Raw genomic sequence first — 21,060 nt, 5'->3', positions numbered from 1 at the left:
CCTCCCAAGCGTCGCTGGAAACTTTTCATATCTTTGTTGGTATCGAAACTAAATTTTGAAAGTGTAGTAATAATCTTTGAAATTTTCCTGATTGGAGCATCCACAGTTTCGGTATATACAACCTGCAGAATGTTTGTATTAAACAAATATTGTACTAACTGACAGCTCAAAATTTAAATTTAAACATATTTTTTTCGTTTTCGTCACATATTGAGCAATGCTCCAATTTATTTTTGCATGCACTTTTGTTGTATAAAAGCGTTTGTAATTCTGGACAAGCAACAAGACATAAACTTTACAAAAAAAAGTCAATGTTATGTCGGTAAATTTTTCATGTTCGGCATCTCCTTAATTACAATAATTAGTTGTCTACGGACTGTAACTTTGGAATTTTGAAAAATATGCCATCTTGCTTCGATTTCCTTTATGCTGACATTAGCAATTTTCCAGCCATCAAGGTCTCATAAAACTTGACTTTGAGTTACTCGGAACAACTCATATTTCGTAGAGTTGATAAATTATTCCACAAATATACAGGTATAACTCTTAAAAAAGCGTTTCTATATTTCGGCTCAACATACGGAAACTTTAAGGAAATCACGCGTTACTCCAGTGTCTCTTTCTCTGACATTTGCGCTCAATATATATGATCCGAAAAACATTACTGGCTTTTTTGAGAAAGGGAGAAAGAAAGATAGCGTGCGCTCGGGATTATTCGACAGTCCGATTGTCCAAAAGCGTTGTCTTCGTTGTTCCAATTAGTCATGAATATTTCTCATCGAACCGCCTGGTGGTCGTTTCTTGTTGCAGGACAACGAACAGCTAATCACACTCGTGCACTTGACGGACTACAACGTCTACAGGATTCCGAACGCGAAACGGTGTTTTGGCGCTCCCTTCGCGTGGGGCGCCTGCCTGAGGCCGAACAGTAACGCCGAGGCCGAAGACACGGAGGCTGGGGAACCCGGGCTCAAGGTCATCGCTTTCGACAGCGAAAAATCGCGCGCGTGCTGGCTCACAGCCATGAGGCTCGCTAAGGTAAGCGACGAGATACCTCTTTCTCTTCCTCGTCCGTGCGCGCGATCCCGTACGACGTAGAACAGCGATCCGGGCGTATCGCAATTTGTCCGAGTGGGCGCACCGACGAATAACCTACCACAGCACACACGTCTACTCAGCTAATTTCCTCACCTACTAAAAATTTAACGGCAAAATTATGTAAATATGTGCTATTTATGTGCTCTTCGAAAATGAATCCCAAAATCTCGCGCTCCATTAGTTAATCCAGAAAACAATATTTTTTGGTAGAAGGTAGATAACTGTAGGACAGCCAACTTCTATTCTAACTGCTAATAAAAAATCGATTGACAAGACGAATACATAGAATTGATATGCTAATTACACGCTCTTAAATTAGAAAAATTTTTATTTTTGCACCACAACCCTTAAGGGATCTTCCTCTTGAGGAAGAGACGTAATACTATAGAACTTGTTAAAAATAGAAAATAGATAAATTAATTATATGCGATATTCATTAATTATACACGAATTATCTACGATTTATTGCGCTCTTATTTTCAAGTCACTTTGATTTTTACGTTGCAATCGTTAAAGAGCTTCTTTCTTGAAACAATAGACTTTAATTTAATTACTATAGTAGTTCCTTGAAACTTCTTTAAGGGTTGCAGCACAAAAATTGAATATAAAAGCATACAAGTCGTACATACATTTATCATTCATAACTCATTTAATCATTTTTCTTATTTTGTATTTTTTTGTGCATATTAATCAGAACAACACGCGCTCTTCACGAGCACCGACTCATTTAAAATATATATATAAAAGTAATGATATACTGTGGGTATTGTGAATCAACTATAAGAAGTAAATTAGGAATACGAGTAATGTGATGGTGGTGGTGATGGTGATGGGATGGTGATGGTGATGGTAATGGTGATGGTGGTGGTGATGGTGATGGTGATGGTGGTGGTGATGGTGATGGTGATGGTGGTGGTGATGGTACTGATAATGATAGTAGTGGTAGTAGTAGTGATGGTGGTGATGGTGATGGTAATGATGATGGTAATGGTGATGGTGATGGTGGCGATGGTGATGGCGATGGTGATGGTGGTTAATGCCTCCGGCAAATAATCGTTTTAAATTACGAGCGGAATCCGAGTTAATATCAAGCTGAGGGGAAGAGAGGCACTTGAATTCGCGGCGAAGATAATGGAGTTTATAAAGTATCGCCAGGATGTTCGTTCCCAGCCGATCCTGCCGCGCGCGTCTTCTTATTCGGCCCCGACTCACTTCACGACGTGACCATCCCTCTATCCTGGACGGGGCCGCGGGTATCATTAGCTCCTCGATGCCCGGGTATAATGAGCCTTATTTTCTTTCTCTACCTCTCCCTCTCTCTCGTCACCCGTCGACTCGAATGTCGAAACTTCTCGTGAAGTTCAGAGAAGTTGCGTGACTCGCGTGGTTCGTGTTTAGCGGGCCCGCGGAGAGAAGAACACTTCACCACTCCGTCCGACGTGCGTATAAACGCACTGCACACAACCTCAACGTGTTTCGCGTGGCAGTTTCTTCTTCCTCTCCTCTTTTTCTTTTCTCTCCCTCCCCCTTTTTTTAAAGAGCAGTCGTGGCACTGACACCGTACGTTTTTCTTTCTCACTCTTTCTCTCTCTTTTTTAACGAGGATCGAGCTCGTGAGACACGAGGCTCTCCTTTCTCATCGTCGTCGATAATATCGGTTTATTCTCGAACGTAGACGGCCTTTGTCCTCTCTTTCTCTCGCCCGTCGAGCGCGGCGTCCGCCGATAGAGAAGAGTAACTCGTGGTTCGTAACGGTTTCCGCTAGCAACGCGCGACCGGCAGCTCCGCTGAGAGAAAGAGAGACAGAGAGAAAGAGTTTCCAGACCACGACCGCCGCCTACTCTCTATTACGCTACTCTTTAGAGGCCTATTCTTCCTCGAGCTAGAGTGGCTGCTCAGACCACCTCTTCAATCCGGTTGATCCCCAGAAGTGGAACCCGATGTGGGATCACCGTCGTCACCATCCTTCGTGAAGGTTTCACTAGTGTAAAATCCAGTAAGATTTGAAACCGAATTATAGGCGATTAAATTAGAAGAATTACCATTTTGGCAATAATAAAACCATATAAGAGAGGGAAAGAGGTGTATCGAAACATGGAACTTTGGATGGTTTAGTTGGTTGAGTAACCGGGCAAGGTTCGATTCTCAACTCGAGCAAATTTCCCACTTCCGATATTTTTCTCTGTAACTCTTACACTAGTCGCATTTATGACTATAAGGACGTAAGAATTAATAAAAAAGAGGAAAAAATAGATGTTTATGTTTAAATTATGATGTTCTACATCAACGTGTGGACAATGTAGACTATGAATGAGATGTCATCTATTGACAATGAGTGATCTATGGATATCGTTTAAAAAACGTACGGTATACACAACAATTGATTAAGAAAAATTAATATTTTTTTTCTAAGCGAGTTAGAATTTATCGAATTTTGTGGTTACATTCTTAATCTTACAGTTTACCAATCTGTCACATGTTGACATAAACATTTCACGCAATTATCTTTTCTTAAACATTACATTTTAATTAATAGCCGGAATATACGCTAACTTTTCATAATTTAATTACTATTTTTCTTTGTGTATTTTAACATAATTTATAATGTTCTACATTAACATGTCTACATTATCTGCGCGAAAAAGAACCGTGTATACATCATGTAAACAATACGTAAATAATCCGCGTAGACGTAATTTTGAAGTGTACGACACTGGCTTGGAAAGAGTACGTATTCTTTGGCACGTATAGGGAAAATGTGTCTGCCGACGGCCGTCAGTCAGTAGTAAAATCGAAACGAGAATCACGAATGAAATTCCAATCGAAGTGAAATTAATTAAAACAATATGTCGCGATAGAGGAGAGGCACTCTCGATGCATGAAATATGTTCGCAATTGGAACGACGCGTGTTTACAGTTGCCGAATTCTGTAATGACATTCGAGTGACACGTCGCGCGCAATGGCTTTAATGATACGTCCATTATCAATTCCCGTCAGATTCGCGTTTTCAAGCAGGATACACTCGAGTGTCTCTGCACAGTCTCGACGATTTCATCCGCGCACCCTCGTCGGTTTCCATTTCGTTTCCACTTTCTCACAATGTTGCTTTGGCTATCGTCATTATCATCATCACCATCATCATTATCATCCTAATCATCGTTGTCGTCGTCATCATCATTATAACTTCATTTCGAATAAGACTCGCCGGACCGGATAACAACCCAGCCTGCCGCGGGATGTAATTTGGGGACCCTTGCGCTAGGGAATCGTAATCCAGCCGCCTCCTCTCCCTCCTCCCCCAGCTCCTGGTGCATCCTCGAGGGTCGTCCCGAGCCGTGTGCCTGCACACTACCGTGGCCAGCGGGCAGACTTGCCTAGTGTTTATCGGCTTCGTCGGCCGTCCATACTCTGTCTGCCGCATCTCCCGTCGGTCTACCTCCGCTCTGGATCTACTATGTGCGCCACGCTGCTCTTCTCTGCCCGGCTCTCTCTCTCTCTCTCTCTCTCTCTCTCTCGGTGTCTTTCTCTCCTCTCTGTCTCTCCGTTACTCGGCTCGACTCGGCTCCGCCTTTCATCCGAAGGGAAAAGGACGAGCAGAGACGTCTTGGTCGGTAACCGCGCTAGGTAGTACTTACGCGTGTCCCAGGAAAGCCTTTGTAACTCTTTCATCCGAGAAAAAGCTAGGAGTCTGATGAGATGCGGCGAACGAGAAGGGTTGGGGAGGACGCGGAAGGGCGCGCGAGGAACGTGGCAGAGAGACCGAGACAGACAGACAGAGGGAGGAGGAGAAAGAAAAAGAAAGGGAGAAAGAGACAGAGAGAAAGAAAATGAGCGGGTAGGCTCGGAGAAACCTGCAGGACTCGCTTTGATCGGGAAGACATTGACACTCCTCCGCCTCCTTCGCGCTCCCTTTGTTTCCACGCCACCACTCTGCCGCCCCTCGCTCCGACTCCCTCCTCCACTGCCGGTCGTATTTCAATCCTCGCGGACATTCTTCGATTCACCTCACTGGAAATCTATGAGGTCTAAGTGCGGAGTCGTCGGGGTCTTCGTTAACCCGCGAGACGGCCGACCGGAGCTCCGACAAAAGATAGCTCGCTCGCGCGATAACTCCTTTATATGGAGATTAATTAAAAAGAAATATTCGCGGAATTTATCACATCCGTAATTAATTCAGCCGCTCGGTCGATTGAGGTGGGAAGAGGGAGGAAGAGCGGGTTCCGCGGGTTCTATTAATACGTAAAAATAATAACGCCGCGGAATACTCGCCGCGTGCCATCGGCGCGAATGAATCCGAAGTTTCTCCCGAGTTCTATTTAGGACGAAGATATCGGGATCGCGGCGATAGTACTGGTGACGCCCGTCTCGCGAGCGTTAATAAAATATTGTCATTCGATATTAACTCTGCGGCTTACTCACGTCGTCGTCATAAAGCGATAACGATAATGAAAAAGTGAATAGATCGTAAAGCGATAATAGAGCCACGGACGGATGAAGCTGGAGTCGGCAAATAGCGGGTCGCTTTCTACTCGGTTAAACGCATCACGCGATAGCAAGAGAGACAGAGAAAGAGAAAGAGTTAGAATGTATTTCAACCCTGGGATCGACAGCCCCTTGTGAGTTTACAGTAGCATTGCAAAAAATTGTTTCGGTTGCCTGAGTGGAGCACTACACATAGATTCTCCAAAATCGCAGTTTTCAAAGAGAAGCACGAACAAGCGTAATCACATTACACAGAGAAAACATTTGGTTGTATCAACGTGAAATTTGGCTTGAGTGAACGAACCGTTTTGGTCAAGGGACATTGAACTTCTACGGTTCTTATGACTCAGGTTTGGTCTTAAGAACCCGAAATTCCATTTCCTTCAACCAAAACGCGTTAGTTCGTTCATTACAACAGACCTCATGTTAATCTCTTCAATGGTGATTTAAACTGATTGCGCGATTCCCCCATGGTGGATTCTTTTAAATAAGTATATATTTCTTTTCTCTTTATTGTTATATTCTTTTTGAAAAATTTTGAAAATTACAAAACATCTAATTTTCATTTATATTTATTATGAGTTAAAAGAAAATAGAACGAGTTAAAAGAAAAGAATTCATTTGTATTTATTATGAGTTAAAAGAAAATACAATAGTAAGCAAAAAGTAAGTTAAATATTATCTCCGAACTTATATCATTTAAGCGATTAATACACTCGAATTTTTTTTATAGTATTTTAAAGTTAGCAAGAGAGTATGGTTACATAAACATAATTTATAATAGACTCTTTAAGTGTCAAATAGGATTAATAAGAGAAAGTAATATAGATAACTAAGCGTAATGCAACAAAGTAGTGCTAGAGAGAGACGGACAGAGAGAGAGAGAAAGAAAGAGAAAGAAGGAGAGAGAGAGATATCTCACCGTTGCGCGACTACTTTATTCCCGTTCGGATTTTCTTGCTCTTCGCGAAGAAAACGGCGATGTGAGAATTATAATTAGCCGCGGCAAGAAAGACGGGTCGTGAGCGCGCGCTAACTTGTACGATCATTCAATTACAACGGAAATTTGTTGTATGCGCCTCGCGAGAGGCAACTTCTCGGCGATAATCGATGGCTCCGTCGCCGTCCGCTCGGCCGATCTTGCGGCAATATCGAGGGGTTTCCGATGCAGCATTATCCCGTGTTTACTTTGAGTCCGCGTGCCTCGTTATCGTTCTCCGTTACCGTCGTTGATTAATGTTAGCATACATTCGTGCCTCGTCGCTCTCGCTCTTCTTCCCTCCCTTCCCCCTCCCCATCTCTCCTCGTTGGCGCGCGTTTCCCGTCTACGTTCACGAATAATTGAATTACGTAATTATCTCCAAACGCGCGCCGGCAATACTCCGGGGCCGCCTTCAATTAGTCGCCGCCGACGCCCTTCATCTTCACATCCACCTCGATCACGCTGCTCTCCTGTGAAACGCGGAAGCGACGATGGATCGGGCCCTCGCCCTTAATTTCTCTCCGCTTCTCGCGCCCAATAAAGAAGAAGCGTACGACGACATGTACAATTATATCAGGGAGAAATCAAATAGACAAAGCAAACTACAGAGACAATAGGAGTAGATCTACAAAATACTTTGTTTTATGCAGGATGTTTGATAGCATCAGAGCTAATATCCTTAGAATAGGTTAGGATAAGTAGGATCGATACTTTTTTCGAGATCTCGCGCGCGCTGATTAGTCAGTGAGCTGGTCCTCGATGCAAATCTTTGTTCGTTAATAACTCGAAATTTTACATGGTTGTTTCGAAAAATACACTGATTCTATTACTTATCCTGATATATTCTAGCAATATATTAGCTCTGATTGTTGTCAAACACCCTGTATATTTATTGTGAGAGGAGCGGTGGAAGCATAATTGCAAAATTTGTCTTTTAGAATACAGGATGTCCTAGAACAATCTCCGAAGCACTTGTGAAAGCATAGTATGGATTGAGATTAACATAAAAGTCCTATATTGTTTTATGATATTCGTAATAATTATCGAGATATTAATTAAAGAAAATTTATGAACGATCACGCCATTATATGCTTATATGTTAGATCAAATTGAACAAAAAAGTCCTGTACCATTTTTCCTAGTAACTTTGTAAATTTTTAATTATTAATTAAAGAAAATTGACGGATGTGTGTGGTCGCTCACGATAATATATTTTAATCACAATATAATAATCATCACAATAATTATCGAGATATTAATGAAAGAAGATTTATGAATGATCACGCGAGACATGGTAGATGAGCTGTAGTGACACATTTGCCGTCATATGCTTGTATATTAACTCAAACTATACAAAAAACGTTTTCTACTTTTTTCTTAATATTTTTGAAAATTTTTAGATAACTAATATATGAATGTTATCTAAAAATTCACAAAAATATTAGGAAAAAGGTAGAGGACTTTCTTGTTCAGTTTGACTTAATATACAAGCATACGACGGAAAATGTATCACTACATCTACCATATCTGATCACAAATCTTCTTTCATTAATATCTCGATCATTTTTACGAATATTACAAAACGATGTAGGACTTTTATGTTCACCTTAATCCGTACTATGCCTCTATAAGAGTTTCGGAAGTTGTTCTATACATCTCTGTATACTTACTTCCGAATTTTTTATTAAATTCGGAAAAATATTGTGATTAAAAAAAAGAGGAAAGTCTAATTTGAGCATCTTGAAATTTTGTGTTATTAGAAAGATCATTAGAAGGGTGGATTTCTTTTTTCTTTTCTTTTCTTTTTCTTATATTTTTGTAATTTCCCAAATCTTAAAATCCTCATAATCTTATGATTTTGTGGACTATTAGAATTTAATAACAGCTAACAGAAAGACATTCTGAAGATATTACAAAGATTCAAAGAGGACGAAATGGAATGTGTAGGGTCTCTTAAGCCTTGTGTCCACGATGCTAGAAATCAGTCCAAGATCTCGATCCGAGAAACGTATAACCGATAAAACTATTGCTTTTCCGTAAAAGCTACAAATGGATTGGTTGCTTTTTTCTCAGATCTAGATCTCGGGCAGATTTCTAGCATCGATGGACATAAGGCTTTAGACTCCATCTTTCCAACGACGGATTAACATCTTTCATCGTGAATGGGTAAACTTAAGGGGATGCTGGAGTTGATGACGAACTCGAACAATATCGATAATGCAGAGACGATAACATAATCACGCTATCCTTTTCGCATTTCTTGTATATACAGAACTTACATGAATACGTGTTGATTTGTTTTACCATATTCAACGGAAACCATACATATATAGAAATATTACGCTGACAGCTTGAGATTTTACATTAAAAATTTTTTGTTCGTTTTCGTCACATATCGAACAATACTTCTATTTATTTTGCATGTACTTTCATTGCGTAAAAACATTTGTAATTTTGTGTAACCAATATGACATAAACTTTGCAGAAAAATGTCAGTGTTCTGTCGGTAAAGTTTTCAGCATCCCCTTAAGCGAGTCGATGTTAATGATAAGTGCGATAGACGCCGCGACAAGGACCGGCTGTGTTTATCGAAAATCAAGTGGATTGCTTTCTAATAACGTACTCATGATACATCCCGACGATCTCACATCGCTATTTTGGCACTCCCGATACTTATTTCCGCGCACGACTCACTTTCGATAGATAAAAGATGCGTAGAACTCGGAGCGATGTTGATCACAATGTGTCAGTGGAGGTTGCTCGTCGCGAAAAGATCGAAGTACAAGATGGCCGCGCAATCAACGACACAGTACCGAAAGTGCGCGCCAAAACGTGAACGATGTCGCGCTTCTAGTAGCTGCGCCTCTCTCACTCTCGCTGACGGACCGACCGCGCGAGATCCGACGTCGCGTATATCTCTAGCGTCGTTTTTTTTCCCTTTTTCTCGGATTATCATCGCGATTCTAACTCTTCGTTAATAGTAAATCCGACGATCGTCCGATTTTGCTACTACTTGAGCGAGTCGATGTTAATGAGAAGTGTAATAAACGCTGCGAAAAGCATCGGCTATGTGTATCGAAAATCAAGGAGATAGCTTTCTAATAACGTACTCACTATAAATCTCGACAATCGCACATCGCTATTTCGGCACTCCCGATACTTATTTCCGCGCCAGGCTCACTTTCAATAGATAAAAGATGCGTAGAACGCGGAGCGATGTCGATCGCGATGTGTCAGGGAAGGCTGCTCGTCGCGAAAAGATCGAAGTACAAGATGACCGCGCAATCAACGACGCAGTGCCGAAAGTGCGCGCCAAAACGTGAACGATGTCGCGGCTCGACAAGGACGCGCTCTAGTAGCTGCGCCTCTCTCACTCTCACTGACGGACCGACCGCGCGAGATCCGACGTCGCGTATATCTCTAGCGTCGTTTTTTTCCCCTTTTCCTCGGATTATCATCGCGATTCTAACTCTTCGTTAATAGTAAATCCGACGATCGTCCGATTTTGCTACTACTTGAGCGAGTCGATGTTAATGAAAAGTGTAATAAACGCTGCAAAAAGCATCGGCTGTGTGTATCGAAAATCAAGGAGATAGCTTTCTAATAACGTACTCACTATACATCTCGACAATCGCACATCGCTATTTCGGCACTCCCGATACTTATTTTCGCGCCAGGCTCACTTTCGATAAATAATAGATGCGAAGAACGCGGAGCGATGCCGATCGCGACGTGTCAGTAGAGACTGCTCGTCACGAAAAGATCGATGTACAAGACGGCCGCGCAATCGACGACGCAAAGTGCCGAAAGTGTGCACTGCGGTGTGTACGGCGCGCTCGCGGATGCCGTACCACTCGATAGATCGATAGTTACTAGAACTTCTCGGTCAGAGTCGCATTTGTATCTAGCTGTGCATTGCTTACGTTGATTTATCCAGGAAGCGAAAACGTGTGGTTTAATTCGACAGTAAGACCGGAGACATATAAAAAATTTAAGCAGTAAGATGTAAGCAATAAATAGATTGAGCAAGCCTAATGTAATATACAAGCTTAATAGGCCTTTTACAATAAGATATTAGTCATAAGCAGTAGGCAAGTTAATCAGTTACAGTCGATTATTATTATTGAAAATAATTGATTGTGATTGGTTAATTTGCTTGTAGCACATGACTAATGGTTTATTGTAGAAAACCCATAACGATACTGTCGTTAGAAGTTGCAGAGTGCGCATCACTGGTCGGAAAATTCTAGTAACTATCGATCTATCGAGTGGCATCGCGGAGCCGCAATCCGATAGGACAACGTACCAGCGCGCCATCCTACACGCCGTAGTGCACACTTTCGGCACTATGCGTCGTCGATTGCGCGGCTGTCTTGTGCATCGATCTTTTCGCGACGAGCAGCCTCCCCTGACACATCGCGATCGACATCGTTCCGCGTTTTACGCATCTTTTATCTATCAAAAGTGACGCGGAAATAAGTATCAGGAGTGCCGAAATAGCTATGTGCGATCATCAGGATGTATCGTGAGTACGTTATTAGAAAGTAGTCTCCTTGATTTTCGATATACACAGCCCGTGTTTGTTGCGGCGTCTATTGCACTTCTCATTAACATCGACTCGCTCAAGTAGTAGTAAAATCGGACGATCATCGAACTTATTAACGAGGAGTTAGAATTGCGATGATAATCCGAGGAAAAGAGAAAGAAAACGACGCTATAGAGATATACGCGATGTCGGATCTCGCGCGGTCGTTCCGTCAGCGAGAGTGAGAGAGGCGTAGCTACTAGAGTGCGTCCTTGTCGAACTGCGACATCGTTCATGTTTTGGCGCGCATTTTCGGCACTGTGTCGTTGATTGCATGCACGGCCATCTTGTACTTCGATCTTTTCGTGACAAACAGCCTCCACTGACACATCGCGGTCGACATTGCTCCGTGTTCTACGCATCTTTTATCTATCGAAAGTGAGCCTGACACGGAAATAAGTATCAGGAGTGCCGAAGTAGCGATGTGCGATCGTTGGGATGTATCGTGAGTACATTATTAGAAAATAATCTTGATTTTCGACACACACAGCCGGTGCTTGTCACGTCGTCTATTGCATTTGCTGGGGGATGATGGAGTCAATGACGAACTTGAACAATGTCGATAATGTAGAAACGTTCGTCATTAACATAATTACGCTATCTTTTTCGTATTTCGTATATACAGAACTTACATGAATGTGTGTTGCTTTGTTTTACCATATTCAACGAAAAACCTAACCATATATGTGTAGAAATCTTTCTGTAAACTTTTTCGATATTTTTAAGCTTCCAAATGCAAATGCAAATGTAGAGCAATGTTCTTCAAAATTTTTCTGTTTGGAGCATCCACACTTTCAGTATATACATGATGCAGAATTTTGGATTAGACAAATAATACGCCAACTGACAGCTTGAGATTTTACTTGAGATTTTACATTAAAAACTTTTTGTTTGTTTTTGCCACATATCGAGCAATACTTCCATTTATTTTTGCACATACTTTCATTGCGTAAAAGCATTTGTAATTCTGTGTAACCAATACGACGTAAACTTTGCAGAAAAATGTCAGTGTTTTGTCGGTAAAATTTTCAGCTTCAGCATCCCCTTAATTGACGTTTCATTAGTTAAAGTTTTTTGCAGTTGTGGGATATATTATTTTGTATAGTAAAAGTAATTTTTATTTATAAAATAATTGAAATTGAAGAAATATAATGATATTAAATGAGATTAAACAAGATTAATGCAAAACATTATACGAAATCACACATTTCAACTCGTTACAAATGCGATACAGTTTAGCACAATGTCAAAAATGACCAGACAATACTCTAACTTAAAAGAACCACATATTACATTAACGTAAATAAAAAAACTAAATTTAATATATTCTGCATTTTTTCTGACGCAAGACAGCAATAGTAAACCATATTTATTGGGAAATAGTTTTAAACGATGAGAAGCGTTTCTTACAGTGCACGAATATATTTATTTTATAAATATATTGCTAATTTATCCCGAGTTGTATTTGCGAACGTGTCTCGGTATCGAAGTAACTCTACAATAATGTTGCATATTTATATTTTATTTATCAAAGAAAAAATATACGGTTTACAAAACGACACTTAATACAAAATATAGAGACAGTTTGTGTCTGTCTTTTTTGTACAGTTAATTGCAATAGTTAATCAATATATTAGTTTTATGATCAAAATTCTGAGAAGTTTGCGAAGGTAGTTTTTCTATTATCCAGAGACGCGCTCTCTTAATTATTTTGAGAGAGAAAGAGAGGAAGTGAAAGGGAGAGAGAGAAGGAAACGATATAAGATTTTTATTTCGATACTAGAATTTCGGTATCGCCAGATAAATATTGATCCCTCGCGAGATCGACTGCATAGCGGAAGCGATAAGCGCGCGGTCACTCTCATTTCGCTTAATCCTTTTTATCACAATTAAACAGAGTCGCACGGCGCCGTTTACGTAACTCGAGAGTTTTAACGGACGCGCGTTAAAAGTAGCAAACATCTCGAACATCTGGAGCGTCGACTTGAGTCCGCCCTGGCTGTTGCCAGCCCGGTCGAGCCGAGCCTTCGGCGGTTGCGGAGCTCACCGGATAATTTTCGTAGCCGATGCGAGTTGCAGCCCGCATTAGTACAGCGTTCTCTGCCTTCGTTGTGTGTGTGTGTGTGCGTGTGTGCGTGTGTGCGTGTGTGCGTGCGGGTTCCGTGCACGTCACGGCAGTGCTTGCGTGTATACGGGTGGACGCGCGTATGCGAGCAGTCAGTCGAGCGTAGATGCATCCAACTGTCTTCTAGGTCGATACGATGGCCTATACCAGGCCCATTACGGTTATGCACGCGTACACGTAGCGTCGCGTTTGCTCAATTCTTTTTTCTCTCTTCTCATCTTTCGCAACTATATTTGTGTTGTTGACACATATTTGCCGGAGGACGCGTCAGCTTTTCTTGATTTTCTGGAAACAAAGTTTCGTGTCAAGATTCTTGCGACCATGTTGCGCAAGATCAAATTCGCGAACAAATCCGAGGACATGGGGAATCCCGTGAGTCGAAATTTTGGTCCCTGCTTTAATCCTGCAAATTCTACGGAACTTAAAGGACTAATGTGGGGGATATTAAGGCATATGTACAAGCTATTGTCCTCTCGTGGATAAAAAACCATTACTTATTTATTCTTCAAGCGTGCACTATAATGCAAATTTGCACTATTAATATCTTCAAAAAGTGATTTTTTTCTTAAGAAAATGAAATATAAATCAATTGTTCACTTCTTTATTACTTTCTTAACGGCTTTTGTACTATCATCGACAAATTTCTGATCTTTTTTTATATTAAGAAAATGACAAGTTGATCAGTTCGCGCGGAGCCGAGTTATAAATCGGTAAAAATTATTGGTGCAAGTTTGCACCTTGGTTTGTAAGTTTGCTGTGTGCCTTTGGTGTCTTTCACTGGATGTGTGTGCTCGAAGGATTAATTATAATAGTTGGTTGTCTCATATATTTTACCTGTAGTTGACTAGGTTACATAATTGATGTATTGCTCACATTGGTCGCGAGCACGGTTCGTTTGAGGAACACTTTTCATAGACCACCTCGTATTTCTTTTTAACGTGATTATGTAAAACAGACTTAGTCTGCTTGTATACAGGGTGTCTCACACTCTCCTCCGGGCATTTTGTGGGGACGTAGAACATGTTGAGGTGAACATAAAAGTCCTATACCGTTTTGCAACATTCGCAATAATTATCGAGATATTAATTGTAGAAAACTTATAAATGATCATGTAGAATATGGCAAATGAGTTATACTAGCAACGACTGCCGTCGTGTACTTATACTTTAGGTCAAATTGAACAAAAAAGTCCTCTACCATTTTCCAAATAATCACGTAGATTTTTAATTATTAATTAAAGAAGATTATTGCACGATTTTGCGTGATAATGCACTCATCTTCTTTAATTAATAATTAAAAATCTATGTGATTATTTGCAAAATGGTAGAGGACTTTTTTGTTCAATTTGACCTAAAGTATAAGTACACGACGGCAGTCGTCGCTATTATAACTCATTTACCATATCCTGCATGATCATTCACAAATTTTCTACAATTAATATCTTGATAATTATTGCGAATATTGCAAAACGGACTTTTATGTTCACCTCAACTTGTTCTACGTCCCCACAAAATGCCCGGAGGAGAGTGTGAGACACCCTGTATATGTGGACGTAGAAAGAAAAATTATCGCTGTTACACATGGGACGCCGGTCTCTTGTGAAAAGTCGGTGTGTTCTGTTTTCTGTCACACATGCGTGACACTGGTAACGAACATATTCCGAATAAAAATTAAGTTCCAATAGAATAACCGAAAGAATCATATAATGAATAATTCCGAGTATTTGTTTTCTACAAATGTTTATACAACCCACAATAAAGTTCGAAGTGGAGATGTAGTACAGGTTGAAGTGAATATAATAGTCCCATGCCGTTTTGTGATATTCACAATAATTGTCGAGATATTAGTTAGAAGATTTATGAATGATCACGCGAGATATGGTAGATTAACTGTAATGGCGACGTCTACAATTGTGTTTGTACATTATGTCAAACTGAACGAAAAAATCCTGTCATTTTCCTAATAACTTTGTAGATTTTTAATTATTAATTAAAGAAGATTAACTATTAATTAAAGAAAATTGACGGATAGTCGCTCGAGATAATACATTAATGTTATCTAATTAATAACTGAAAATCTACAAAATTATTAGGAAAAATGTAGAGGACTTTTTTGTTCAGTTTGATCTAATGTATAAGCACGTGGCAGATATCGCCACTACAGCTCATCTACAATATCTCATGTGATTATTCATAAATCTTCTTTAATTAATATTTCAATAATTATTGTGAATATCGCAAAATGGTATAGGATTTTTATGTTCATCTTGATCCGTTTTATGCCTTCACGAGAACTTGGAAAGTTGTTTTGGGACACTCTGTATTATAGACTTTTGCTGGTAGAGCCTATAAAATAGAGAGCCATTTTAGAATCTCTTAGCAAGTTCTTCTCAAAGTCTTGATATGAAAAGAAGAATAGTAGTGCACAACCAAATATAGCATCAAAGGTAGAAGAATAGCTTATATAGTGTGCTATTTCATGATTCTCCGCGTTGGTCGTTCAAGTTCAATAGAATATGCTAGATTAATTCCGATCCGATTTCTCCCAATTTAGAGTAAAAGTTTAGTTGGCGGATTTCTCTATTTGATGGCAAATATCTTTTTTTATAGCGAAAGTTTTTATCGTCACTTTACTTGATATGTCTTTTTGATGTAATAATTTCCTAGGCAATCTCGTTGCTCTTTTTAGAATGAGCAGCAATTTTGAGGAATAAGTGATTTATAAGGGTTCCAAATCGAACAAGGAAGTAAGCTCTGTACTTGACTCAGTCTCGCCGGAGATGACTGTGTCCCGTCACGTCAGCGATATAAGGAGCTTAAGGGAGCTCGCACGGATTACCTTTGACCCAGCCGTGAAACTTTATCGTCGCCCGATTGAAATATAATATAAATATTTCGAAGCGAAAGGAATTGGCGTCCCTATCGAATATTTTCCTCGCGCTCGCCAATCGCTCGTAAGAAATGGGATTACAGTTCGCTCGTGCTGAAAACTGAATATCGTTAATCCTGTTGCGCGAAGGATGAAAGCAGAGCACGATGCGTAAACGCTGCAAGCGCCTCGAACTCGACGTTATGCGGGCCAACATCGTGCAACTCGTGAACAACGTTAGCGAGAAAAATAATCGTGTCCATTAGAACGATCTTTGAAAGAGAATAACGGCAAAGTCAATTTTTAAAGGGATGCTGGAATCGATGACGAACTTGATAACTTGAATGTTGATAACGCAGAGACGATCGCCACTAACACAATCACGCTGTTCTTTTTGTATTTTTTGTACACACAGAACTTACATAAATGTGTGTTGCTTTGTTTTATCATATTCAACGGAAAACCTTGCATGTGTAGAAATCTTTCTGAAAACTTTTCCAACATTCTGAAGCTTCTGAATTCAGATGCAGAGTTACAGTATGCAATTTTCTTCAAAATTTTTCTGTTTGAAGCACCCACACTTTTATGTGCAAGCTACGGGACTTTTGGATTAGGGAAGTGTTAGCTGTCTAACTGACAGCTTGAGATTTTAACTTTTTTTTTCGTTTTTGTTATATATATGTTGAGCAGTGCTCCTATTTATTTTTTCACGTACTTCCATCGTGTAAAAGCATCTATAATTCTGTACAACCAATACGACATAAACAGAAAAATGCCAGTATTCTGTCGGTGAAGTTTTCAGCTTCAGTATCCCCTTTATTTTTAAAGAATCCCCTCTGGCGCACATATACGTTGCTACCTCCTTTTCTCTCTCTACCTAGTTTACTTTTCTCGAAACATGCTAATTCTCGGAATAAATTCATCTTACAACTGCTATTAATATTCCAGTAATTAGCGTTGTCTTCCATATTCAGGGGTTTATATTGCGGAAAAATTATGAAAGGGGAAGTTTAGTTGCAAAGAAAAAACGAGAGAGAGAAGGAGAGGGAGGAAGAGATGGTGAAGGGCTGAAAAAAATCGCGGTATCTTCCAATTCCGTGCGCATAGCTGCGGTGAATTTATCTAGGCGAATGTGATATCGCGGCGAGCATGATATCGACCGTTTTATCTGTCTATCTGTCGGTCGATCGGTACGCCGGTCGTCCAGACGGGCCGGCTTGGCACCAGCTGGACATCGGGAGCCGATCGGCCGTGCGACAAACCTCGCCGCGTGTAAGATTATGCAAATCGACGGTGCGTTTCTCACGTCGCGCTGTCTCCTACGTATTGACGTCGCGATGCGCCCGTAAGCGTCTGCGGATCCCGCGCTCATTCAGCAAGTCGCGCACATCTCAACGATGGCAACCGTCGCTTTGTGTTTCAGTACGGCAAACAGCTCCGCGAGAATTACCGAGCCTTCAAGAACAAGCAGTGCGAGCAGAACAGCAGCGGCAGCCCGAAAGAACAATACAGCAGCTACAATGTGTCCAACGTAAGTGCGATTACGAATGCATGATTCCGGGCGTCGAGAAGGACGTGACGGGAAGCCGTGTGAACACAGACATCTATATTAGATCTGCTAAGTTCCTGTAGTTATTGCACGTAAAAGTCGATTAAAAACTAATTTTTTATTATAAAAAAACTGTGTATAGCAAGTATGCGTTTACGCATGCGTGACGCAAGCAGTATCAAAGGCATTATGGTAATATAGCTGATGTCTACATATGCCTACAGAAGTGACATTTTAACCTCCTTGTCCTAAGCTATTTCCAAATTTTATGAAAATATTAGGTTCTTTCTAACTTCAACGATCACTAGGATACAAAAATATTTTTTTTAGATTTTCTGAATTTTTTCTAGTTTGCAAAGCAGTCAACTGTCAGACTTTAAAGATGCTAGGATAAGTAAATTTCTCACGCATTAATCAATAGTTTAGCATGCTGAGCGTGTAGTTTTACACGATTTAAGTACAAGGAGAATGGGGTTATAGACTTGCCTAGTCGACTGGATAGTAAGACTGAGGAGGTTATACTACGTGTGTGTACATAACGTATATTATTTAAAATTCGATCAATCTGACGTGACTGTCATCCCATTTACATAATCCATGCGCACGAGTACTGTGCAGACTTTTCGGATCCACGTATTTGATACAAGTTCTTGTACAAGTTTGTACAGGAACTAGCAGTCTAGTTCTTAGATGTCTGTGGAGCCGAGTCGTCTCGCGACGAAGAACGGCGAAGTCTCGAGGCGGAGGGCGCGCGCGGAAAGTCGCGGAAGTGTCGAGAATCCGAGTGGGTGATTCGCAGCGACTACGTTCGTCGCCGGTTGACACAGATCGCGTGACTCGGAGCAGCCGCGTGACACGCACGGTGGAAAATTCGATTTCGCCGTGAGCGCGAGACTCGAGACTTGCTCTCCGTCGAGGATTCTCTCGGCGTTTCGTTTGTACAATGTAGGGTAGAAATGAAGACAATTTTCTTATGCAATTAGACCCTGAGGAATCGATTGAGTCCACGCAGACCTCGATCGGACTAGCCGCTACGGCGATATGATAATGTAGTCTTCTTTCAACTAGAGGCGTCGCATAAGCATACACGACCGACCTCGCGACCCGCACTTTGCTTCGCGTCCGTACTTGACGCCAGGCACTGCTATATCTTTTGACTTATCTCGCGAGATGCTTCACCATAGCGCGGATTATGATCCATGGAAGAACTCGAATTGAATTTTAGCCCTATTTTCGACTCACACTTCCTAATATCTGTATATTCTGAAGGATCAATATAGCTTTAATTCACATGAAAACTAAAATCATATTTAGTGGTTCTAATTGGTAGAAAGCGCACAAAATGCCATTTGTAGGTTCTAAAGAGGTCTTCTTGGTAAGGTTTTACGTTAAATAAAATCAGAAGAGGCTGGTGTAGGCTTCAGAGTATCTAAGTAAACGTTAAATCGAATATTGAGGTTAAAAGTAGGACCAAATGTCGACTCGAGAAAATGAGAGATGGATAAATTTGCTTGGTCTGACTTTCGGGTCGATGCCACATTCTTATGAATTTATTTTCGACGTTTCGTGAACATTTCAGTTTACTTCTTCAGGAGACTTCTTTAGAGGAACAACCTAAGACTCCGTAAGAGATGAATAAATTTCTGTGCTTCGGGAAAGATCCTCTCAAGTACAATTAAAGAGATTGCCTTGTCTAGACGGTTTGAAAATAGCTCTTTATAAGAATTTTTTTTGGAAATCTGTGAAAAGATGTCGTTTAAATATTTTTGTCAATTATTAGACAATGTTTTAAATACAAAATTATATTTATATATTACAAAAAAGTTAACAATTTCTGTGATATCTATATACAACATGTGGAAAAATTGGGGTACTTTTACATTGAAAGATTTTCTTCCGTCAGTTGAGCTAAAACAAAAAACGAAATAATATTGTAATCTACTTATCTATTCTTAATGGCACGAACTATGGCAATTGAATAATTTATTGTATCGACAAAATAGCGACGTTTTAAAAGCAGAAAGTGATTTTTTCTTAAAATTAGCCCAGTTTTTAGCTCATAAAAAAAGAAGCTGTTAAAGCTTTTATAACATTTGTAGTCTGCGTTATGAATAAGCTAATTTGAAAGATATATATATATAAAACTAGAAATCAATTGGTTTATTTATCGATTTTTTATTTTTAAATTTTCCTCAACATCGGATTGAAAAAAGTGATTTCGATTTAAACGCGTTTAAAATTTTGATATCAGATTTCATGCATAACAAATGTTTGCCATTAATCAGTTATTTCGAAAAAATCCAGGATAACTGCATTTAGTAAAATATAAAGTTCAGATAACTACATTTTATCGGAAATATTAAATTTACAAAAGTGTACTTATTTTTCACATGTAATTTTTCATCTTGCTCCATAAAACAAGCCAAGATAAAAATCGACAGGATTGTTCGTCTTAAAGTTGCGATCTCTTTCGTAAGTGGAGGACAAATGTGCCCCGCAGGTACGAAATGGTTCAGCAAATTGGACGAAGCGAGGGGGAAATCAGAAAGTACAATTTTAAATTTGTACAAAGAGATCGCGGAGAAAGAAGAGATGTGAGGGATGGGGGAGAGAGGACGAATTCCGCGCGCACGCGTCGCGATATACACGGTCCGCGTCCTCGTCGTCGCCTCGTCGTCGCCTCGTCGTCGCCTCGTCGTTGAGACAGACACAGGTGGGTGTCCTCGTCCACCGGCGAATTATTTCGCTATGGCGCGCGCTATATTTTCGACGACGGCGGCGGCGACCGCTCTCTCTCGCCTCGGATACGCTCGAAAGGTAAATTTCGCTTTAGACGCGGTAAATGGAATGGAAGAGGCGATTACGCTGAAATTACCCCGAGTGACAGTAATTTGCCGGGTCACGCCACGTTCGATCATTGCCTTCAGTCATCCCTTTCCATGCCGCTTGCGCGGGCTTCTCTCGCCGAACTTTCGTAGCGTCTATACGACACGGGGTCCCGATTAACTCGCTCGATCCCAGGCTCTCGACACTCTCCCCTCTCTACCCCTCTCCGTTTCCCCTTCGATTAACACCCTTATTTATTCATTTATTCCTATATTTATTCCTATATTTATCTTCTCAATTTTCCCTCCGTCGCACTCGCGCGCCATCCTCCCCTCCCCTCGCGCATCGATTTTCTTTCTGATCAATACGTTCGTTATTATTTACGTATTGTTTGGGCTCGCTCGTCCCATCGGCAAACCGTATCATTATTCTTCACAGTCGCGTGTTTATCCGCTCTCTAATAGGTACGCATCGAATGTAAGGAAATTCATTGCGAATGAATGAATGAATGAACCGAGCGAACGCATCGGCGCGGCAGGAGGGG

At 40.7% G+C, this 21,060-nt stretch overlaps 1 protein-coding gene across 2 annotated transcripts in view; it reads left to right on the top strand.

Annotated features, from left to right (window-relative positions):
- LOC116842944 (growth factor receptor-bound protein 7-like) overlaps positions 1 to 21,060 on the top strand; it is a 315,479-nt gene that overhangs the window by 228,525 nt on the left and 65,894 nt on the right. For both annotated transcript variants that reach the window (XM_032812837.1, XM_032812838.1), the window contains 2 exons: positions 811 to 1,038; positions 17,565 to 17,672. In XM_032812837.1, coding sequence (XP_032668728.1) covers positions 811 to 1,038; positions 17,565 to 17,672 — 336 coding nt within the window. The remainder of the gene's footprint in view (positions 1 to 810; positions 1,039 to 17,564; positions 17,673 to 21,060) is intronic.

Source organism: Odontomachus brunneus, unplaced genomic scaffold (genome assembly GCF_010583005.1).
Source record: "Odontomachus brunneus isolate Ranch 3 - 2012 unplaced genomic scaffold, Obru_v1 Obru_scaffold_028, whole genome shotgun sequence".
Taxonomy (NCBI): domain Eukaryota; kingdom Metazoa; phylum Arthropoda; class Insecta; order Hymenoptera; family Formicidae; genus Odontomachus; species Odontomachus brunneus.
The sequence above is the reverse complement of the archived record's forward strand: the minus strand, read 5'-3'. Positions and strand labels throughout refer to the sequence as shown.